The sequence below is a fragment of the Labrus bergylta genome, chromosome 20, assembly GCF_963930695.1.
Source record: "Labrus bergylta chromosome 20, fLabBer1.1, whole genome shotgun sequence".
NCBI lineage: Eukaryota > Metazoa > Chordata > Actinopteri > Labriformes > Labridae > Labrus > Labrus bergylta.
This window is the reverse complement of record NC_089214.1, coordinates 7843193-7861198: the sequence shown is the minus strand read 5'-3', so window position 1 is coordinate 7861198 and position 18006 is coordinate 7843193. Positions and strand designations below refer to the sequence as shown.

Below are 18006 nucleotides of genomic sequence, written 5' to 3'. Positions count from 1 at the left end.
TGGTAATAATCAATCTTGCAGGTTGTATTTAATTTCTTGTTTAAAACAGATAGTTCTGGTTTCTTAAATATCACAAACCCAACGCGTTAAAAGCTGTCTCTTCTTTGTGAACACATCAACCACTCTTTTGTCTCCTTTAATGGGATGCTACTAAGTGGTTGAAGTACAGTAGAGAATCAACTCCCGAAGTATTTCAAAACTTCTGCACCGCAGTACCGTAATGTCATCCAGATGTGCAACGCGCACAACAAAGAAAGGCGCACAGAGTGAGTGAAATGTTGAAACAGAGTCCCTTGAGTTTGGACTAAATAAATAATACACATAGATATCAGTGTCACGTTGAGACGGCATACCTTTCATGGCGTTTTATAACTCGTTGAGGACAGTACTAGAAGAGATGAGGGCTGCTGTCACTTGCTGCGCATCTCAACATCCAGCGCGAGAAGGAGTAAAGTTGCTCCACCGTGAACGACACCTTCAGATGAAATGATAACATTTAAAAGTGTGTCTTCATGTTGAATCTGAAGTTTAAAATCCCATCGTCTCTGTCCTGTCTTCTCGCTTCTCCTCAGATAAGTTTTAGTTTGCAGGAGTTGATGTGATGTTCAGCCTCGTCCCGATGAGCTGCGCTGCCAGGAGGAAGGAGTTCAGCCTCTTACTACCAGCGTCAAGTTGCACAGAGGAGAGCGACACTTCCGGTTTCGCCTTCAGAGTAAAATGCATTTTAAGGCGCAACAATGTAGAGTAATCACAGGCAGTTTTCACGACTTTAACTGTTAACTGCGGGAATAATTTAACCTTTTTTTGAATTCGCCTTTTGCCTGGTGTTAGATGGGATGGCTGATGGCATGTTTAGCTCAATATGGGAATGCAACAAGAAGCCTTACTTAGCATAAAAACCACAACATGTCTTGTTTTGGTTAATTTATATCAAATAACCTGGACAAAACAAAACCTTTTGATGGGGTTTAGGGGGCCTGGAAACTTTGCTAAGTCCAGAAATAATTCTCTTTAATTATTTTTAATTAAGCCCTTATTTTAGCCCTTTCGCTAATTTTAAGGGCCTAAAATCAACAAAATATGAAAGGTTCACTAGTGTGTGTCAACTAGAGACATCAATGTGTTCAAATTACTTTTTAAAACTCAAAGAAAATGAGCACAGGAATGTGTGAACTGGCATGTTGACTGGCTGTTTCCCTGTTTTAATTACTTATAGGCCACTAATCTGAACTGAATACTGTGTAAATTGCTGCTGTTTACCAAACATAAAAATGTCAGCTCGTTTAAAGATAGTGAATAAAATCAATGACCAAATGTTAAAAAATAAATAAATAAATAAATAAATAAATAAATAAATAAATAAATAAATAAAATAAATAAAATAAACGTTTTTTGCTCTTACTTTGAAGGCTGTTTTCCCCGTTTCCGGTTTTCCTTACATGCCTTTCTATCTTTTTTTTTGTTAAACTTCCTCTGCACACAACCACTGTCCCCACTCAGGGTTTTGAGTTATCTCCAGGCAGGGAGAGGAGGTGCGGGACGTCGTGCGGAGCTGCAGTAATCCAGCCGGAGATGAGATTAAGTTACAGGGGGGTTGATGGCAATCTCGTCCCCGGGTGGAAATCTGGTACCCATTACAGATCATTTCAAAGGTTTTTGGGGAGGTGGAGCGACACACTGAAACGGCGACACACACTTTCATTGTAGTTCCCGTGTTTTTCTTTTCTTTTCCTTTCCATTTCCTTCAAGGATGAAAACATTACTTTCATAAAATTCCTTTTCGGACCATTTGGCCTTTCATCGGGGGGTTAATCATTTGGCTTGGGTTATTTTATCAGCTGTTTTATCACAATAGCCCAACATTCCTAAGGTGCTATTTACAATTGTGCATATTTAAAGAATAATTAAAACAACATTCTGTCAGCACATCAAAATAATTACATACATGTGATAAAATAAAAGTTAACATAAAAAAATGACACAGACATTCCTGCTCACGCTTTGTGAGCCTTTAAATAAATCCACATTTCATAAACTTCATTTTGAACTGCATTTTGAGTTCATTTTCTTTGTTTGTCTGTTTGATATATGAAACAAGAGCTCCTTCCTTACTTGTTCACAAGATGTCATACATTTGCAATATTATTTTTGTTTCACAAATAGGCCTTAATGGCGGCCAAGAATGGGCACAATCTATCAAAATAAAACTGTAGGGTCACCAGCAGCCCCCGTCTCTTGAACTCTTCCAGGTGCCGTGATAATTCCAACGTTTCCTGTGTCGATTATCTCCGCGGCCTGCAGATGCACATCACTGATCAAAGGACTAAAAGAGCCGCATCCAACTTCAAAAAGATGGAGCCACAGCCCCTCGTGTCCTCACAGTACGAGTTAGTGTCACTGCCTGGGTTACATTGCACTGGTGTGTTTACACTTCTAAAGAATTGATTTACAGCAAGAAGACGCAGATAACACAAACTGTCTCCTCTCTACAGTCCTCTGCGCTTTAAGAAACACGACACACACATCAAACTGAGCTCTGTTTTTCTTCTGTCTTTGGATAACTGAGCTGTCAAGCCGGGGCTCAGTGTTAATAGCTGGAGTTTGACCCACTCCAGCCCAGCACATATTAGACTCCAGCCCAGCCTGAGATGATAAAGCGACTAATTACCTGTTTTCCTAAAGGCTTGAAAACTGTTATTTTACTGTCGGCTATAATTGGAGCTGCAGGCTGGTTATTATGGCTCAGATAGGGATCGTGGCGAGCTGATAAAAAGCAGCTGAGGGTCAGGTATCTTGCAGGCCTGCTCCTGCTGGTGCTGATTCAGAGGTTGGGACCTCATTTGCTGGGTCAAGGCTTTCAGCATTGGGCTCAGATTAACAGAGAGCACACATGAATTCCACATTTACCACGCTGCTGCCATGTCTAGATGTCAGGATAAGAACAAGGCAGATTGTTTTATGCAGCAGGAGAGAGTCGCTGGAGGAAAGAAAGACAGGAAGCAGGACGTCTGTTTCTTGTAGTGCGCTGACACAGTGTGATAGATGTTTTGGATAATGCTAAGAACTCACTGGATACTCTGGAGTAAATGTTGGTAAAATGAGTTCAAGATGATCTTCGAGTTTTCTGCTAACATCTGAACATTTGATCTAAATTTAAGGAGGATGATTTGTTGTATTGCAGGGTCCTTAAATCTATAAACAACTCAACAGAAGGGTTGCAAAAGCTTACTTTTTAACCACTCGGTGCCAGGAGATACAAGCACAAAATTTTCATTTTTCCCAAAATGAAATCAAAGATCCAATTTCTACAATTCAACAATTCATTAATCAGACGCTTTTATCCAAAGCGACGTACATCGAGGAGTTACAAGCAAGCATCTAGAGTGGAAACAATGTCAGGAAGTGGATGAAAGAGCTGGGTCTTTAGCTTTTTCTTGAAGGTGCACAGGGACTCTGCAGGTCAAATGGAGTTTGGTAGTTTGTTCCACCACTGGGGGGCGACAGAGGAGAAGAGTCTAGCCAGAGACTTGGGCCCTAATATGAAGGTTGGATCAGATGGCTTCCATTGGCCTAGTCCACAGAGGTTTTCCTCCTCTCCTAATTGATTTCACAACTAAAACAAGTTTCAAAAACCTGCTGATGAAGATGAAATGAAACCAATAGCTGAGTAGAATGTAAAGCAAACACAGCATGATTTGACACACTCTTTTCCTATTGAATGTTTTTACGCAGCCGATATACATGCGTACTCTTACATGCATTCCTTCTGCTCTAATTCTGGCCCGCGGCGCAGAGCTTAAGTCTGAAACCATGCCAGTGTGTGCCAGCTCTCTGCAGGGGGTCAGGCTTACCGTCAGTCTGATGCAGATTAAAGCAGAAAGTCTGACCTGAGGAGGCCGCTGGAGTATGTTGGTGCTGTTATCCATTTAAATGAATGAGGTTTCATTTTTATAGACATAGAATAATTATTCTTATAATAAGCATTTCACCTTCTGTGTTTATTGCATCTGCCATGTGAGGGCCACATGAGGAGAGGACATTGAACGCACACAAAAAATACCACTTGATTCATTTCAGTTCAGATATTAAAATATTTGTGCAAATGCAGGGTTACATTTCAAGTGATGACATTGTTTTTATTAAACTTCATAATGTGGATATTCTTTAAACAGTGCATCAAAAGCTGCAAGAAACAGCCTAACAGGTATTTAGTCTATTTAGTCCCACTTTTGTTTATTAATAGAAACGTTTCATAAATAGCACCCTGGTTGTTTGTGTAAGGCTCGATGCCAACACACTAATAGGATCTGTGCTCGTGTAGATCATTAGAAATAGGACAATCCTTTGAGGAAGCAGACAGCCTCATCTCTCAAACAGCAACCAGGTGCTCGTGTCTGCAGTCGGATGTTTTCATCGCTTTCAAGGTAAATATTTGGAACTCCATTAAACTATTCTAGAAATCCTTCTTAGGGTCAGACTCTGAGGTTAGCACCAGATATAAAGTTGTTATTTTTCTGAAATATTATTTTTATTATTTAGTTAAAGTTTTTTTCAGACACATTGAACGGACATTCTTACTTAGTATAACATCTATTCAGGTTAATTTCCAGTTAATGCTGACTTTGATTTGTGAAATAATTTGGTGTATAACTTTATCTATATATTATTGATATGTAATGGGTTTTATACCCGTTTCCTAATGTGCAGATGTTCACCATCCTAAAGTTCACTCCAATTTTCATACTGAGGAAACACTCAACTTTTTGGGGGTTTTTGCTTTAAAAATATACAATTGTACTGTCTTAAAGTTATTTTTCCTGGTACGTAATATTGATTGTAACAGTCAGAGAGATTAGTTCACTGCAGAAGCTTTGATGGATTTAGATCCATTTTCATGTCCATTTAGTGTCTGATTGTTATGGGTTTACATGCTTATATTTAATTTTAACTGCATTTAAGTTGAATATGTTTGAGAAATAGCTCCACCTTGTGGCAGCTGATTTGTCAGGTTGATAAATCAAAGTGTTTTTTTTGTTTTGCTGGTGTAAGTTGTTGTATGTTAACTCATAACATGTTCATGTGCAGGATCTTTCCTTTATAATCGACCTAAGACAGGATGAGGCGGCTGCTTGTACAGATTCTCTGCGTCTCTCAGGTCCTGCTCTGTGCTGCTGACTCTCCTCCACTGAACGAGGACACGCTGAGAGGTGAGGCCTTTGAAATGATTGTTGTGCTATGCTTCTTTTTTTTTACATACTTTATTAATCCCTGAGGGTTACACTGTGTTACTGAGAGGCATACTTCTCACAGCAGGAGTGAGGCGGGGCGGGGCGGGGCGGGGCGGGGCGGGGCGGGGCGGGGGGGGGGGTTTGATTCCGAGCTCCTGCAGCAACATGTCCGATGTGTCCTAAAGGCAAGACACTCAAACCCAATTTGCTCTCTCTGCTTCGTCAGCTTTGAGTAGTCAGAAGACTAAAAAATAACTATGCAAGCTCATGTCCAGTTCCCAGTCTCTTTACACACAGGGCCCTGAAATACACACATGCACAAACAGGCCCCGTGGACATGAGCATGCCAGAGCTGTTGGGGTTCGGTGCTTTGCTCAAGGGCGGGCTGGCAGTTCTCAGGAAGTGTTCTGCCACCTCTCCAGCTACCAGACAAACTTCCATCATCCGCTCCGGGACTTGAACAGGCGGCGACGTCCCTCTGGTTCCCACCCAAGTCCCGGCAGAGCTGAGCTCCTGCCACCCCCATAAAACGTTTATATGAACTTGTTATAATTTTTTATATATATATGTTGCAGGTTTAATGACTGTGTGTGTTTGGTCGGTGTTTGTAGAGCTGTCTGCAGCAGGAGAGCATTTCGTTGATGAGGAAATAAAGCGAGCCGTCCTCGGGGTGAAGCAGGTGAAGGAGCTGATGGAGGAAAAAGAGGAGAAGTACACACATTTTATGGACGCCCTGAGACAGAGCAGTGACAAGAAGAGGGTACGAATCTATGATTTACCACTTTAATAATACCTCCAAAGGCAGGCTGGTGTAAACAGAAAGACTTGTCACAGAAATCAACCATCTGCAAAGAAGTTAAATGCCAAACTTTGGGCTAAATTACAATTTATTTTTGGCCTCATAAATGCAAAAATTTAAAACGAGAGACCTCAAAGCAGACAGTGATGAATGCATGTGTGGGAGTAAAGCTAGTTTAGGGAGTCTGGGTGTAGTTTTAAAGCAGTTGGGATAAATTAACTGCCTGTAGATTAATGTGATGTGCCATGGCAGCATCTGCATCGTAGCCTGCCATGCTTATTAATGTTATGTATCTGAGACAGACCTTTCTGTGTTGGGGTTCTTTCAGGGGGCGACGCAGCTAGCCCGGGAAACCGAGCAGAAACTTGAGGAGGCTGAGAGGCAATGTCAAGATTTAACCAAATCGTCCTTCGAGGAATGCCGGCCGTGTCTTGAAGTTGCTTGTAAGGACTTTTATACCTCTACATGTCGCCGCGGCTTCACCTCCTTCTCGTTTAAGGTCAGAAAACTCCTACTGAAAACAATCTCAGAGCTTCAGAAAAAGGACTGATTTGTGAATCTGAAGATCCAGGAAGGCTATAGTTTGTTTGTTTAATTCTTTCTGCAGTTGGAGGAGTTTTTCAAGACGCTCGCCGCCCAGCTGGAAGATACAGATCGTTATTATTATCAGAATGAGGAGAATGTGGGTCACGCAAACTTGGCCGAGAACTACCAGGTCACAGGAGATGAAGCCGATCTTCAGCAGATGGATGCATCCTTCGGCCAACTGCTTTCAAGAACCAACTTCCTGTTCAATCAGAGCGTCACTGTGGTAGAAAAGATGCAACAGGTGTTCAGCGAATCCTTCCTGTTGGCATTCACTGCAGAGCTCCACCCTGGTCCTCTGTCATCCACGCAGGGTGGCTCGAGTCTTGGCTTCTTCAGGACTCTGGGTCTGGATCACCTCGTTGATTCGGTGTATGACTTTGGGAGGAATGTGATGGGGGAAATCAGCTCCTCGGTGGCTGATGTTTTTGAAGATGTTCAAGGAGAGGAGGAGAACTCTCAGCAGCCAAACAGAGGTATCTAATGTCGTCTCTAGAGCAACAGTTGTTTTCATTTCCCTTTAACGTAAGACAGAACGCATCTTATTGTGTGTTTATTTACACAGAACCAGGATTCCTTCCTGCTTTGGAACAGTTACAGAGCCGACACCTGTGCAGACGTCTCCGCAGACAAACATCAGAGTGCCTGCAGCTCCAAAGTTGGTGTGTGACGTGTAAGGAATATCTGTTCAAAGGTAAATGATTGCCATGAAATGTGTTTTTATCATAGGAATTACAAGTTCAATGTCTATTTAGCAGCTTGTCCCACAGAATCACCGAACTACAAACTGTACAGATATGCAAACATGTTCCTATCTGGACCTTTAAGGGACTTTTTGACTCAGATAAGCTCCACGTGCAGAAACGTGCTCAAACTAGGATCAATATTGGAGATGCTTTTGAAAAATGGAGAGAGCTTAGAAGGCAGAAAGGTTTACAGACCGATGCAGAGCTGGCTAAACACTGAAGCTTCAGTGTCCACCACATGGCAACCTGCATGACCATCGACTCTAGAGAGGAGGGGGCGGAGGGGGAGACAGCTCTCTATGATGTTTTTAATTTGGACTGCAGTACCCATTTTAAACACTAGGTGTCAGAGTTACATATTGCTCCTTTAAATGTTAAGATTTTGAGATATTTCTACACTCATACAAAACAGGGAACAGCAAATTCATAACATTTAAGAAACTGAAGCCAGAATACGTTTTGCTTTTTTGCTCCTTTACCGACTTAAACTGTTATTTAATATATGACCCACTGATATCCTGATGTGAACTTCTCCATGCACATGATCATATCTGTCCACAGAGTGTCCCATCGTCCAGCAGCTGCACTCTGAGGTGGAGGAGATGCACCTACTTCTGAACGCCTCCCGTGAGCAGTACGACGACCGGCTGCAGCTGGTGCGCAGGCACACGGTGGACACACAGACATGGCTCAGCAACATGGAGGACAAATACCGCTGGGTCAGCCGCCTATCAGACAGCACAGAGGGCCCACACAACATCTTCAGTGTCATCACAGTAAGCTTGGAGTAATGTTGGATTTGTCACACTTTATCTAGTACGACTTGTGGTATTTCATTTGGGATGTTCTGAACAGTAATGTTACAAATTGTTCAATGACGTCTAATTAAAAACGGGGTTTAACTCAACGCATGTTCAGACTACATTTGTGACAACTGTAGCTCTGTTTCAGCTCCTCAGTTATGCTCAGAGCTCTTTGTAATTTTCTCTGCAGTGGGATAAATAAAGGTTTATCTTCTCTGAATCTGAATCTGAATGTACAGGTGAATCAGCAGCAGCAGATGAAGACCATCAGACCTAAAGCTGACAGCAGTGTGACTGTAACTATCCTGGACTCAGCACCGTTAACTGTCTCAGTCCCAGCAGACCTGGAGGTGGATGATCCTGCTTTTATCCAGTACGCAGCTCAGGAAGCTTTGACGCTCCATAAACGACAGATACGAGGTATTGATCACGACAGGATGAAGGCTTCGTTAATTATTTTGTCCCTCAGCATCATCTTGCAAGAGCTCCAAACTGAAATGAAGATAAATGAGTTATTATGAATTTAAGCTCACGTGTAACCCCTGGGGGCGCAGTCTAAGGTTCCTGGTTTGAATCCCCGTCTGACAGGAGCCTCTCTGTGTGGAGTCTGCATGCTCTCCCCGTGAATGCGTGGGTTCTCTCCGGGTACTCCGGCTTCCTCCCACAGTCCAAAGACATGCTCGTTAGCTTAATTAGTAACTCTAAATTGTCTGTAGATGTGAATGTGAGTGTGGCTGGTTGTCTGTCTCTATATGTCAGCCCTGTGATTGGCTGGTGACCAGTCCAGGGTGTAACCCACCTCTTGCCCAATGACAGCTGGGATCAGCTCAAGACCCCCGCGACCCCCAAACCAAAACAGCTGTAAAGATAATGAATGTGTGTAATCCCTATTATCATTAACTGGATACAAATGCTTCTATTGTTGTGATTTGAAGCCCTGATCATTTTTAGGTTTTCTCTTCAATAGCATAACTTTCATTTTATTTATTTTAAACTTTTTGTTTGTTTCCTTTTCACACAGGGACAGAGTGACGTGGACATCCCAGCATCAAATAAAGTTTGATCTACAGATGATCATCCAAAAATAAGCCAAAGTACCATTTGTTTTTAGCTTACCTCTGCAAAACTTGAAAATGCGTCATACACACATGTACACCTTTACATGCAACACCTAGATCTTTTTTTATTCATGTATATGTATATTCTAGTTGTTTTTAAACCTCTGTGCAATAAAGCTGCAGTATGCATTCTCTGCTGGAGCCAGTCTTTGGATTTTAACCCTTTGAAGGTGGGCGTTTACATTGAATGGATCTCTGTTATTTTTAAAGTGATTGGTCAAACACTTTGAATATCTGAAAAGCTGCATTATTAATCACTCTTAACACCTTATCTGAAGCTCTGTATTTATAAATGCACATAAAAACCGACTTTGAAACTTTTGAAAGTTTTTTTTAACTGTTTGTTCAGGAGTTATTAATGCAAAACTCGTGAAACTTTCCACAATCAGTTTCAGTATTAAATTGCATTTTACTGCAGCACTAACCTCGTTTAAATCACTTGTGTAATACAATTTTAGTTTAAAATATATATAAATATATAACAAGTTTCTGGTTAATTATAAAAAACATATAATTCATTATTATATTTATTTGTATTTATTTATTTAAGTTGATATGATACACACCCTGGTGCTCACTACACACCAGTAGGTGGCGGTAATGCACCGAGTCGTTGTTTGTCAACCGCCAATAAAACAGCCGAAGAAGAAGAAAAAATAGCGCGCGTGACATCATCACATGAATATTACCCGGGAAAAAAGGCCACTGGTGACAACAACCTGCAACACATCAGCACGTTTGTTCCGTCCTTCCCGTGAAAATGCCGGTGACTTCGGACGTGCTCACCGAGGAGCTGCACAGAGAGGCTGCAGGTAAAGTGGAGGACCGGAGCGAGCCGGCTGCAGCGGAGCAGACGAAGAAGAACTTCGGTGTTTTGTGTGATGAACGCGGCTATCTGGATCAGGTCGAGTACATCCTGCAGCACGGCCGCAGAAAGGGGGACCGGACCGGGACAGGAGTCCTGTCTGTGTTCGGTACACAGGCCAGATACAGTCTGCGAGGTTTGCATTCAATTACTGCTGATTTTTATAAAGCAAGAGGCATTCAGGAATAATATTACTAAACCAGAGTCCTCCTGTGGAAATTAAAAAGTGAAAATAATCCAAATTAAACTCTTTCTTTAATGTAATCTACTGACCACATGCACCATCTGCTGTTTAGACATAGAACATGTATAAATGCATCAATGCAGAAGAGTTGAGAGTTGATGGTACACCCAGTGCTGATCAGGCCAAACATGCTTTGAAAGAATGTCATTCAACCAGTTTGTGTTTATTTTTAGACCAGTTTCCCTTGCTGACGACCAAGAGAGTGTTTTGGAGAGGGATCCTAGAAGAGCTGCTGTGGTTCATCAAGGTAAAGACGAAAAAGAAAGTTTTACTGTCCCATCTATGACGACGTAAGATGCATTTGTGCATTTCCTTTCCAAGTCGGCACATCTCCTGAAGTTTCGTGTCGATGTCTGATCTTGTTCCGTTTTGTGTTTGTGGTCGATAGGGGTCGACGAACGCCAAGGAGCTCTCGGAGAAAGGGGTGAAGATTTGGGATGCCAACGGCTCCCGGGACTTCCTCGACAACCTCGGGTTCACAGAGAGGGAGGAGGGCGACCTCGGTCCTGTGTATGGATTCCAGTGGAGGCACTTTGGTGCAGAGTACACAAACATGCACGCAGGTACAGCATGTCAAGTGTTAATATTTACAATCTTGCTTTCCCTTTTTTTTTTTTTAAATAAAACATCTAAATTTGCACACACTGTACGGGTTTTATTTTGTCGACAACTCACCTGTTTGGATTTTATGAAGGTTAAAACCATGTAGACTGCCATCGATGGGACTCTGCGTGTTCTACTCTTGTCGTTGCTCAAACATTTGGTAAGAGAAGCTACGCCGACCCTGCAGAGTAACGTTCCCCTTCACTTCCTTCAACAGATTACACGGGACAAGGTGTCGACCAGCTGCAGAGCGTGATCGACACGATCAAAAAGAACCCCGAGGACAGACGCATCATCATGTGCGCCTGGAACCCCAAAGGTGAAGCATGAAACCACTTCAGCTAAACTCCTCTAGAGCTCTTAAGTTTAAATCCACGTCCTCTCGCCGCAGACCTGCCCTCCATGGCGCTGCCCCCCTGCCACGCCCTCTGTCAGTTCTACGTGTGTGACGGCGAGCTGTCCTGCCAGCTGTACCAGCGCTCGGGTGACATGGGCCTCGGCGTGCCTTTCAACGTCGCCAGCTACGCGCTTCTTACCTACATGATCGCACACATCACAGGGCTGAAGGTGAGAGCTCTAATCACTGCTTCATTTTGAAACGTGTTGATGCGCTCGTAAATCCGCTCACACGTGATGGAATTTTGTTTTTTTCTTCTTCGTCCCTGCAGCCGGGCGACTTTGTTCACACTCTAGGAGACGCTCACGTCTACGTCAATCACATTGAACCTCTAAAGACACAGGTGAGTTTGCTCAAGGTCGTTTTTTTCTTTTCTTTATTTGAAAAACATTCAGTGCACGCACGCTCATCCGTCTTGACATTCCAGCTTCAGCGGGAGATCCGGCCGTTCCCCACGCTGAAGATCCTGAGGCGAGTGGAGCGCATCGACGACTTCCGCGCAGAGGACTTTGAGATCTGCGACTACAACCCCCACCCCTCCATTAAGATGCAGATGGCTGTGTGAGAATGTAATTGTGACGAGGTATGAAAAGGCTGTGTGTAGGCGATGAGGGCGCTTTAGAAAAATACATTTATTACATCTTTAAATAGACTTTATAGTGTTTGTCCTCCAGTCCCATTTACACCATCCACGTGTTTTTAAAAGTTCATTCAAACCACAGAAGAATGCTGAACTCACACTCTAAAGGAGAAATATGTAACTCTGACACCTAGTGTTTAAAACGGGTACTGCAGTCTAAACTCAAAACATTGTACAGAGCTGCCCCCTCCTCTCTAGAGTCGATGCTCACGCAGGTTGCCATGTGGTGGACACTGAAGCTTCAGTGTTTAGCCAGCTCTGCATGGGTCTGTAAACCTTTCTGTGTTCTAACCTCTCTCCATTTTTCAAAAGCATCTCCAATATTGATCCTAGTTTGAGCACGTTTCTGCTCGTGGAGCTTATTAGAAACATGCAGAGGCTTTTTAGGTCGGGTACAATCACTTCTATCACTTCTCTTGCCCGCTTCCATCGCTGCAACACCTGTTGGTTTGACCTGATAACTGGTCTCATATCTGGCAAACCGAGGGGCGTCCAAAACAGCCGTGTGGGGGTGCCTTAAAACCACCTACCTTCTCTGGCCCAAACAAATCCAGAATCTAAAGTTAGGAGGACATACTGGCTGCTGCATTGTTGTCAGAGAAGCCAGCATAATGTCTACCTTAATGTAACACCTTAATGTCTGATCATATAGTAAGGTCACTTTATCATTTCATCACTAGATATCTTACAGATTACGTTCTTATATATAAAAAATACAAAAATGATCTTGACTTCTTTCAGGATTTCAGTCGTAAATCTTCTGATGTATTATTGGCTCCATTTTCCTGAGGAGGAACTTTTGGGATGGTCAACAAACTGCTGGTTAGATGTGTTTCCATTTTTCTACTTTAAAGATCTAATTTGTAAATAAAGAATTTACCTTTTGTCTTCTTGATTCTTGGAGCAGAATCCTTCCAGTACAAAAGTTAACTTAAAGAGTTTCAGGAACGTTTACTGGTTCAGTGTTCACATTCTGTGCTCGTATGTTTTCGGTCTGTAGATCTTATCACCCATTTTAAGAGGTTTCCAAGTTTTGTTTTGCAACGGCCTGCAGTATGTTGAGCTTCACAACTTCAGGGTCGAATCGGTACGCTTTGCACCCCGACAGAAGGGTACCAAAACAGTAGAACGGTACGGATCTGCCTTTTTGGTACTACTCTCAATTTTTGACACCTTTTGGAAACTCCAAAAAAAAGTGAACCATACCGAACTGAACTGGACCGCTTAGGGCTCTTGAGAGCTGCATTTGTTTGTCAAAAGGTGCAGCAGGCTAGTTAAAGGGACTGGGCCTTAAAATGTGCTTTTATTTGAAGTTTTACAGTAAGATGTTTAAAGATAAATTCCTCATTTGTTCAGAAGCTGCTTCCAAACATCTCCTTCAGGGTACTCGTGTCTCTGCACTGAAGACTCCAACATCTCGCAAGAATATCCCGGATCCTGAGGACGTGAAAGAATCGAAGTGACTCAAACCGGTGAAATAACATGTGGAAATGCTGAGATGTACTTCATCTTACCTTGGGGGGCACATAGTGGGCGTCACGTATCACCACAGGGCTGGTGAAGTGCTCGTGCAAGTGGTCAACATATTCACACATTCTGAAGTGGGGAAAAAAAGTAAGTGGTTTAAATGGTTTTAATTTAAAAAGGTCAATCACACAGAGTCAAGACTCTTACCGGCCGCTGAGACTAGCCGACACACCGATGAAGTCGAACAGAATGAGATGCTGGACGAGCTCGCAGAGGCCGACTCCTCCGCTGTGAGGACAAACGGGCACTAAGGGAGAAGACAGAAAAAGTTTATTTCAAGCCATAGTTTTATAGAAAAGGTTAAAGGTCACTTATTCTTCTCATTTTTTAATACTTACCCTGGAACTTGTGGGCCATTAGCATTACAGCCAGGTTCTCGTTGACACTCCCCACCCGACAGCTGTCTATTTGGACAAACTGCAGAGCCGAGGCCTGGAGGAACTGCTTAAACATCACCCTGTTGTGACACTGCAGAGGAAACAGTTACCCGACTAAAAGCCAGAATATTATCAGACCGATCTTTGTGCGATAGTTAAAATAAACTAGAGTCCAGACCTGCTCTCCTGTTGCCACCCCGATCCCGAGAGGAGCCAAAGCCTGCAAACAAATCAATCATGTTTTAGCAGTCACAAAGTGTGGATGGATTTCTGAACGACAATTCAGTATGGACAATAAGAGACACGCGTCAATGAGAGAGAAAACAAACACAAAGTGACTCAAACGAACTACAAAGATGTTTAAATAGACAACAGAGACAAAGAGATGCAGCATAACCAAAGAGTTACACAACACAACCATGGAGACGCTCAAATCAGCAACAAAGACAAAATAATGAGAAACAAATTAGACACAGAAACATGCAACACAAGTCCAAAGAGACACAAACCAGCCCAAAAGAAACCACTCGGGACAATTTCAGAGACTTTAACACAGACTCTAAAATGAAATACAATAGGGGCAATGGTAGCCTAGTCACATGGGGTGCGCACACTAGCCTAGTGGTTAGTGCGCGCACCCCATGTACGGAGGCTGTAGTCCTCTAAGCAGGCTGCCCGAGCTTCAAATCCGACCTGTGGCTACTTTCTGGCATGTCATTCCCTACTCTCTCTCTTTAATTTCTGACTATCCACTTACCAATCTCTAACAAAAGGCATAAAAAGTAATAAAAAAAACCTTAAAATAGCCACAAGGTCGAACAAATAACAGTAAGGTTTTACAAACTACTACAAAGCACGAGTATAGGGACCAGGCTAGATAAACTCATTTATCTCTCCTACCTTTGAGATGGCTGCGTGACCCAGGATGTCATCAGGCGACGTGGGCTCCTCGATCCAAAGAGGTTTGAACTGGGCCAGGCTGGACACCCAGCTGATGGCCTCGGCTACGTCCCATCTCTGGTTGGCGTCGATCATCTGTCGCAGAAAAATCGTTCTTTAGTATTCGGTTGTTTAAATAATTGGGAGTAAAAATGGCGGAGGCCTCACCAAGGTGTTGTCAGGTCCAATCATTTCCCTTATGAGGCGGCACCTGCGGATGTCGTCCTCCAGATCTGCTCCGACTTTCACTTTGAATTTGGTCCAGCCGCTTCTGAGAGCATCCGTGCAGAGCTGCAGAAAAAAAACTAAATGTGTCTGATTGATGTTTTCTATTTTAGAAGGGGTCAAGACTGGTTTAAAAGTGAAGCCAACGAGGATTCAATTTCAACCTGTAATCTTTCTAATGGCCAGCAGGGGGAGACTCCAATTTTCTGTTACCAGGGAGGAAAGTGTCTTGAGTCTACCTCAAAACAACATGATGTTAAATTTATAATAAATGGTCCCATTTAGATTCAAAGCCACGATGAAGCTGGGTATGCTTTCAGGCTCGGCTACTTTAAATTGGCAGGTTGCTTCCATCAGAATCAGAAATACTTCTTTAATAAAATCTATGAGCTAAAACATAGGATTGATATTTTACAGCGGCACAGACCTGTCTGAGCTGCTGGTCTGAGTATCCGAGCCAGGCACAGGAAGTGGTGTAGGCAGGGTAACCCTCCCTCAGCATTTGATCCTCTGGCAGGCAAAAGAAGGAGTCCAATTTAATCAGCACTCGAGGAGGAGGAGGAGGAGGAGGAAGGTTTAATGGAGCAGACATGGAGCGTAGGGAGCCATTATGGAGGCTAAAAGCACTCCTGTTGAAGGGGCCATTTCTTTCTGGATAATCCCATTCAGACATGTAATTAATGGCTCTTTGGAGTGTTCTCACCTCTCAGCTGCTTGCCCTCCTGCGCTCTCATGAGTATGTCTGAAAAAAAAGGAATACACTTAGAAAAAAATGGGGATTCATGTCTTCAAATTGGACTCTTATCAGTTTTCACACATGCACTAAACCTGCACGTTTCCTACATGTGGGAACACAAACGGATAAATCAGAGGAAGAACAGAGGAAGCTTCCCACTGTGAGCGACACCCTGGTATGTTGTTAAGTAGTAAGTAGTACTTTCCTGACATTTACTCGACATGTTCAGGAGTGCACGTGTGAAAACATCTTGTTACACGTCATCAGCAGGTCTCACCGAGAGCGTCCTTCTCCGTGAGCACGTCTGTGATGTATCTGAAGTCGATGCAGGAGACCATCTGCTTGGGATCCTGAATCGACAGACACAAGATGTTTTGTTTCCCCTTTGCGATCACACACTGGACATAAATCAAAGATCTGCATCTTCTGTGACTCACCATGTCGACAAGCAGCTTCCACAGCGGCTACAGGGGAACGACGACAACAGCTTGTGAGTCATGGAAGAGGGAAACTAGTGAAAGAAATTGTGTTGTGTTTTTTTAAATTTCAAATAGTCCCACCTTGGACTCCGCTCGCGCCCACAGGTCCCACACAGCGTTGAGGACGGCAGCGGTGGCCAGCTGGATCACTCCTTTCTCCGGGCCCAACTGGTTCAGGAAAAAAAAAAAAAAAAGTCACTCTCCAATTTTTGAGTTTACAAAAAAAAAAAATCGTCCAAAAGTACGTTCTGTTTTTATTTGATTCCAAAGCGCTTCATCTGCATTCAAGTCACAAAAATAAAACATACAAGAGTCTTTCATGATCTTCTCACCCATCTCATCTGACTGTCACTGGTCAGGAGGCGGTAAAATCCACGGAAATCACTCACGATCTCCTGCAGGGATTTCCCAACAACCAGCCCGGACAGAGCCTTCACAGCACAAACCACTGCAGGGAAACAACAACACAAGCCCCGCCCCCTTAAAAAAGGTCAACAAAGCTCCAAACATTTTTTTATTTTACAAACTAAAACAGCTCTTCCCTTACTGTTTCAGTCTAAATGGACCTAAATGAAAATATTATTGTTGTAATAATTAAACATAACCACAGGATGGCGGTGTGCGGGTCAACTTTGTACATGAGCAGATGAGAGGAAGAAGCGTTGCCTTCACGTACAGTCAGAATCATGGGAACTTTCCAACACAGATGTTAATAAAGCATTCTATGAAGTTGTAAATTTATCATTGTGTATTTTCTTTTTAGAATGTATTTATCTTTGTTATTTCCCCCACTTGGCTCCAAGAGCTATTAGCAACCGGCTCTATCCTTAAACTGTTTATCTACGAAATTATGAAAACAACAATCAATGTGAAAACGTGGGGTCTAACTGTATTACTCTCACCTATCTCGGTGCCTTTTCCACAGGTGAAGGTGAGGCCGAAGCCTTTCAGTCCGCTGTCCGTGTCGACGACCACATATGCAGCTGAATAATCCGGGTCTGTGTGCTGTAGTGTTGGGGGAAACCGCAGTGTGAGGACGGGTCTCCGACTTTTTTGAGGCTAATGTTACACTTTTTAAAACTCAGTGCACGATTTTAGATGACTGCTGAAATCTTCCTTACCATTGCATCGGAGCCGTGTTGCTCCAAAGAAGTGGGGAACCTCACATCCCGGACCGTCACATTCACGATCCCGTGTTGCATTTTGGCACAATTCGTCATGTGTGTTGAGCTTGTTCCTTACTGTAGGCCTAAGTCAGGTTTCTGTGCAGTTTGACCCCGCCCACTTCACTTTGTCACTGGTCAAAGAATCCACTGGGGCATGCAACACTCACACAACTAATGTATCCAGCAGATGAGCCTAATGTAAAGCCCTCTATGTAGGATTTCCTAAAAAAAAAAAAAAAAAAAAAAGCGAATTCAAAATAGATATCTTCTAGTCTGCAAAGCATTAAATGGTATGATCTGCTCAATGTCTACAGCCCAATCAGATCCCTCAGATCAGCAGGTATGAGTCTTCTGGATTTACCTGAGGTCAAAGCTGAATCAGATGAAGGTGCATTTAGTCATGTGGAACAAACTGCCTGCTGACCTGAGGGCTGTAGAAACGTAATATTGCTTTTCTCTAGTGCTTTTGGCAGCTAGTTTGTCTTTTTATGTGTGTGTGTGTGTGTGTGTGTGTGTACATATGTACAGT

The 18006-nt window shown here is 43.0% G+C and overlaps 4 protein-coding genes across 4 annotated transcripts in view; 2 read left to right on the top strand and 2 right to left on the bottom strand.

Moving 5' to 3' along the window:
• The window catches only part of LOC109994253 (collectin-12), a 31895-nt gene extending 31250 nt beyond the window's left edge, over window positions 1-645 (bottom strand). The window contains exon 1 of the mRNA XM_020647526.3: window positions 354-645. Coding sequence (XP_020503182.1) covers window positions 354-360 — 7 coding nt within the window. The 5' untranslated portion in view covers window positions 361-645. The remainder of the gene's footprint in view (window positions 1-353) is intronic.
• Window positions 646-4342: 3697 nt separating this feature from the next.
• On the top strand, window positions 4343-9486 carry LOC109994268 (clusterin-like protein 1). Its single transcript, XM_065948950.1, has 9 exons — window positions 4343-4424; window positions 5086-5207; window positions 5840-5988; window positions 6356-6526; window positions 6635-7088; window positions 7178-7306; window positions 7920-8134; window positions 8401-8581; window positions 9183-9486. The coding sequence occupies exons 2-9, from the start codon at window positions 5117-5119 to the stop codon at window positions 9191-9193; spliced, it is 1401 nt and encodes a 466-aa protein (XP_065805022.1). The 5' UTR covers window positions 4343-4424; window positions 5086-5116; the 3' UTR covers window positions 9194-9486.
• A 462-nt stretch (window positions 9487-9948) lies between these two features.
• Window positions 9949-12912, top strand: tyms (thymidylate synthetase). Its single transcript, XM_020647513.3, has 7 exons — window positions 9949-10280; window positions 10562-10635; window positions 10777-10951; window positions 11209-11310; window positions 11383-11558; window positions 11660-11731; window positions 11816-12912. Exons 1-7 carry the CDS (start codon window positions 10040-10042, stop codon window positions 11951-11953), a joined length of 978 nt encoding a protein of 325 aa, XP_020503169.2. The 5' UTR covers window positions 9949-10039; the 3' UTR covers window positions 11954-12912.
• A 400-nt stretch (window positions 12913-13312) lies between these two features.
• On the bottom strand, window positions 13313-17722 carry enosf1 (enolase superfamily member 1). The gene is made up of 15 exons (XM_020647512.3): window positions 17433-17722; window positions 17214-17316; window positions 16644-16759; window positions 16393-16479; window positions 16270-16296; window positions 16110-16182; window positions 15800-15838; window positions 15524-15606; window positions 15040-15162; window positions 14833-14967; window positions 14111-14152; window positions 13894-14023; window positions 13703-13802; window positions 13543-13624; window positions 13313-13465 (listed from the first exon to the last, which is right to left on the bottom strand). Exons 1-15 carry the CDS (start codon window positions 17529-17531, stop codon window positions 13373-13375), a joined length of 1332 nt encoding a protein of 443 aa, XP_020503168.2. The 5' UTR covers window positions 17532-17722; the 3' UTR covers window positions 13313-13372.
• Between the last annotated feature and the right edge of the window lie 284 nt (window positions 17723-18006).

Coding starts and splice junctions, on each gene's coding strand:
- enosf1 (XM_020647512.3), bottom strand. CDS start 17,531: ATGACGAATTGTGCCAAAATGCAACACGGGATCGTGAATGTGACGGTC. Junction 13,803..13,893: donor AATGGCCCACAAGTTCCAGG/GTAAGTATTAAA, acceptor CTTCTCCCTTAG/TGCCCGTTTGTCCTCACAGC. Junction 13,466..13,542: donor CCCACTATGTGCCCCCCAAG/GTAAGATGAAGT, acceptor TCACGTCCTCAG/GATCCGGGATATTCTTGCGA.
- tyms (XM_020647513.3), top strand. CDS start 10,040: ATGCCGGTGACTTCGGACGTGCTCACCGAGGAGCTGCACAGAGAGGCT. Junction 10,281..10,561: donor GGCCAGATACAGTCTGCGAG/GTTTGCATTCAA, acceptor GTTTATTTTTAG/ACCAGTTTCCCTTGCTGACG. Junction 10,636..10,776: donor AGCTGCTGTGGTTCATCAAG/GTAAAGACGAAA, acceptor TGTGGTCGATAG/GGGTCGACGAACGCCAAGGA.
- LOC109994268 (XM_065948950.1), top strand. CDS start 5,117: ATGAGGCGGCTGCTTGTACAGATTCTCTGCGTCTCTCAGGTCCTGCTC. Junction 5,208..5,839: donor GAACGAGGACACGCTGAGAG/GTGAGGCCTTTG, acceptor CGGTGTTTGTAG/AGCTGTCTGCAGCAGGAGAG. Junction 5,989..6,355: donor AGAGCAGTGACAAGAAGAGG/GTACGAATCTAT, acceptor GGGTTCTTTCAG/GGGGCGACGCAGCTAGCCCG.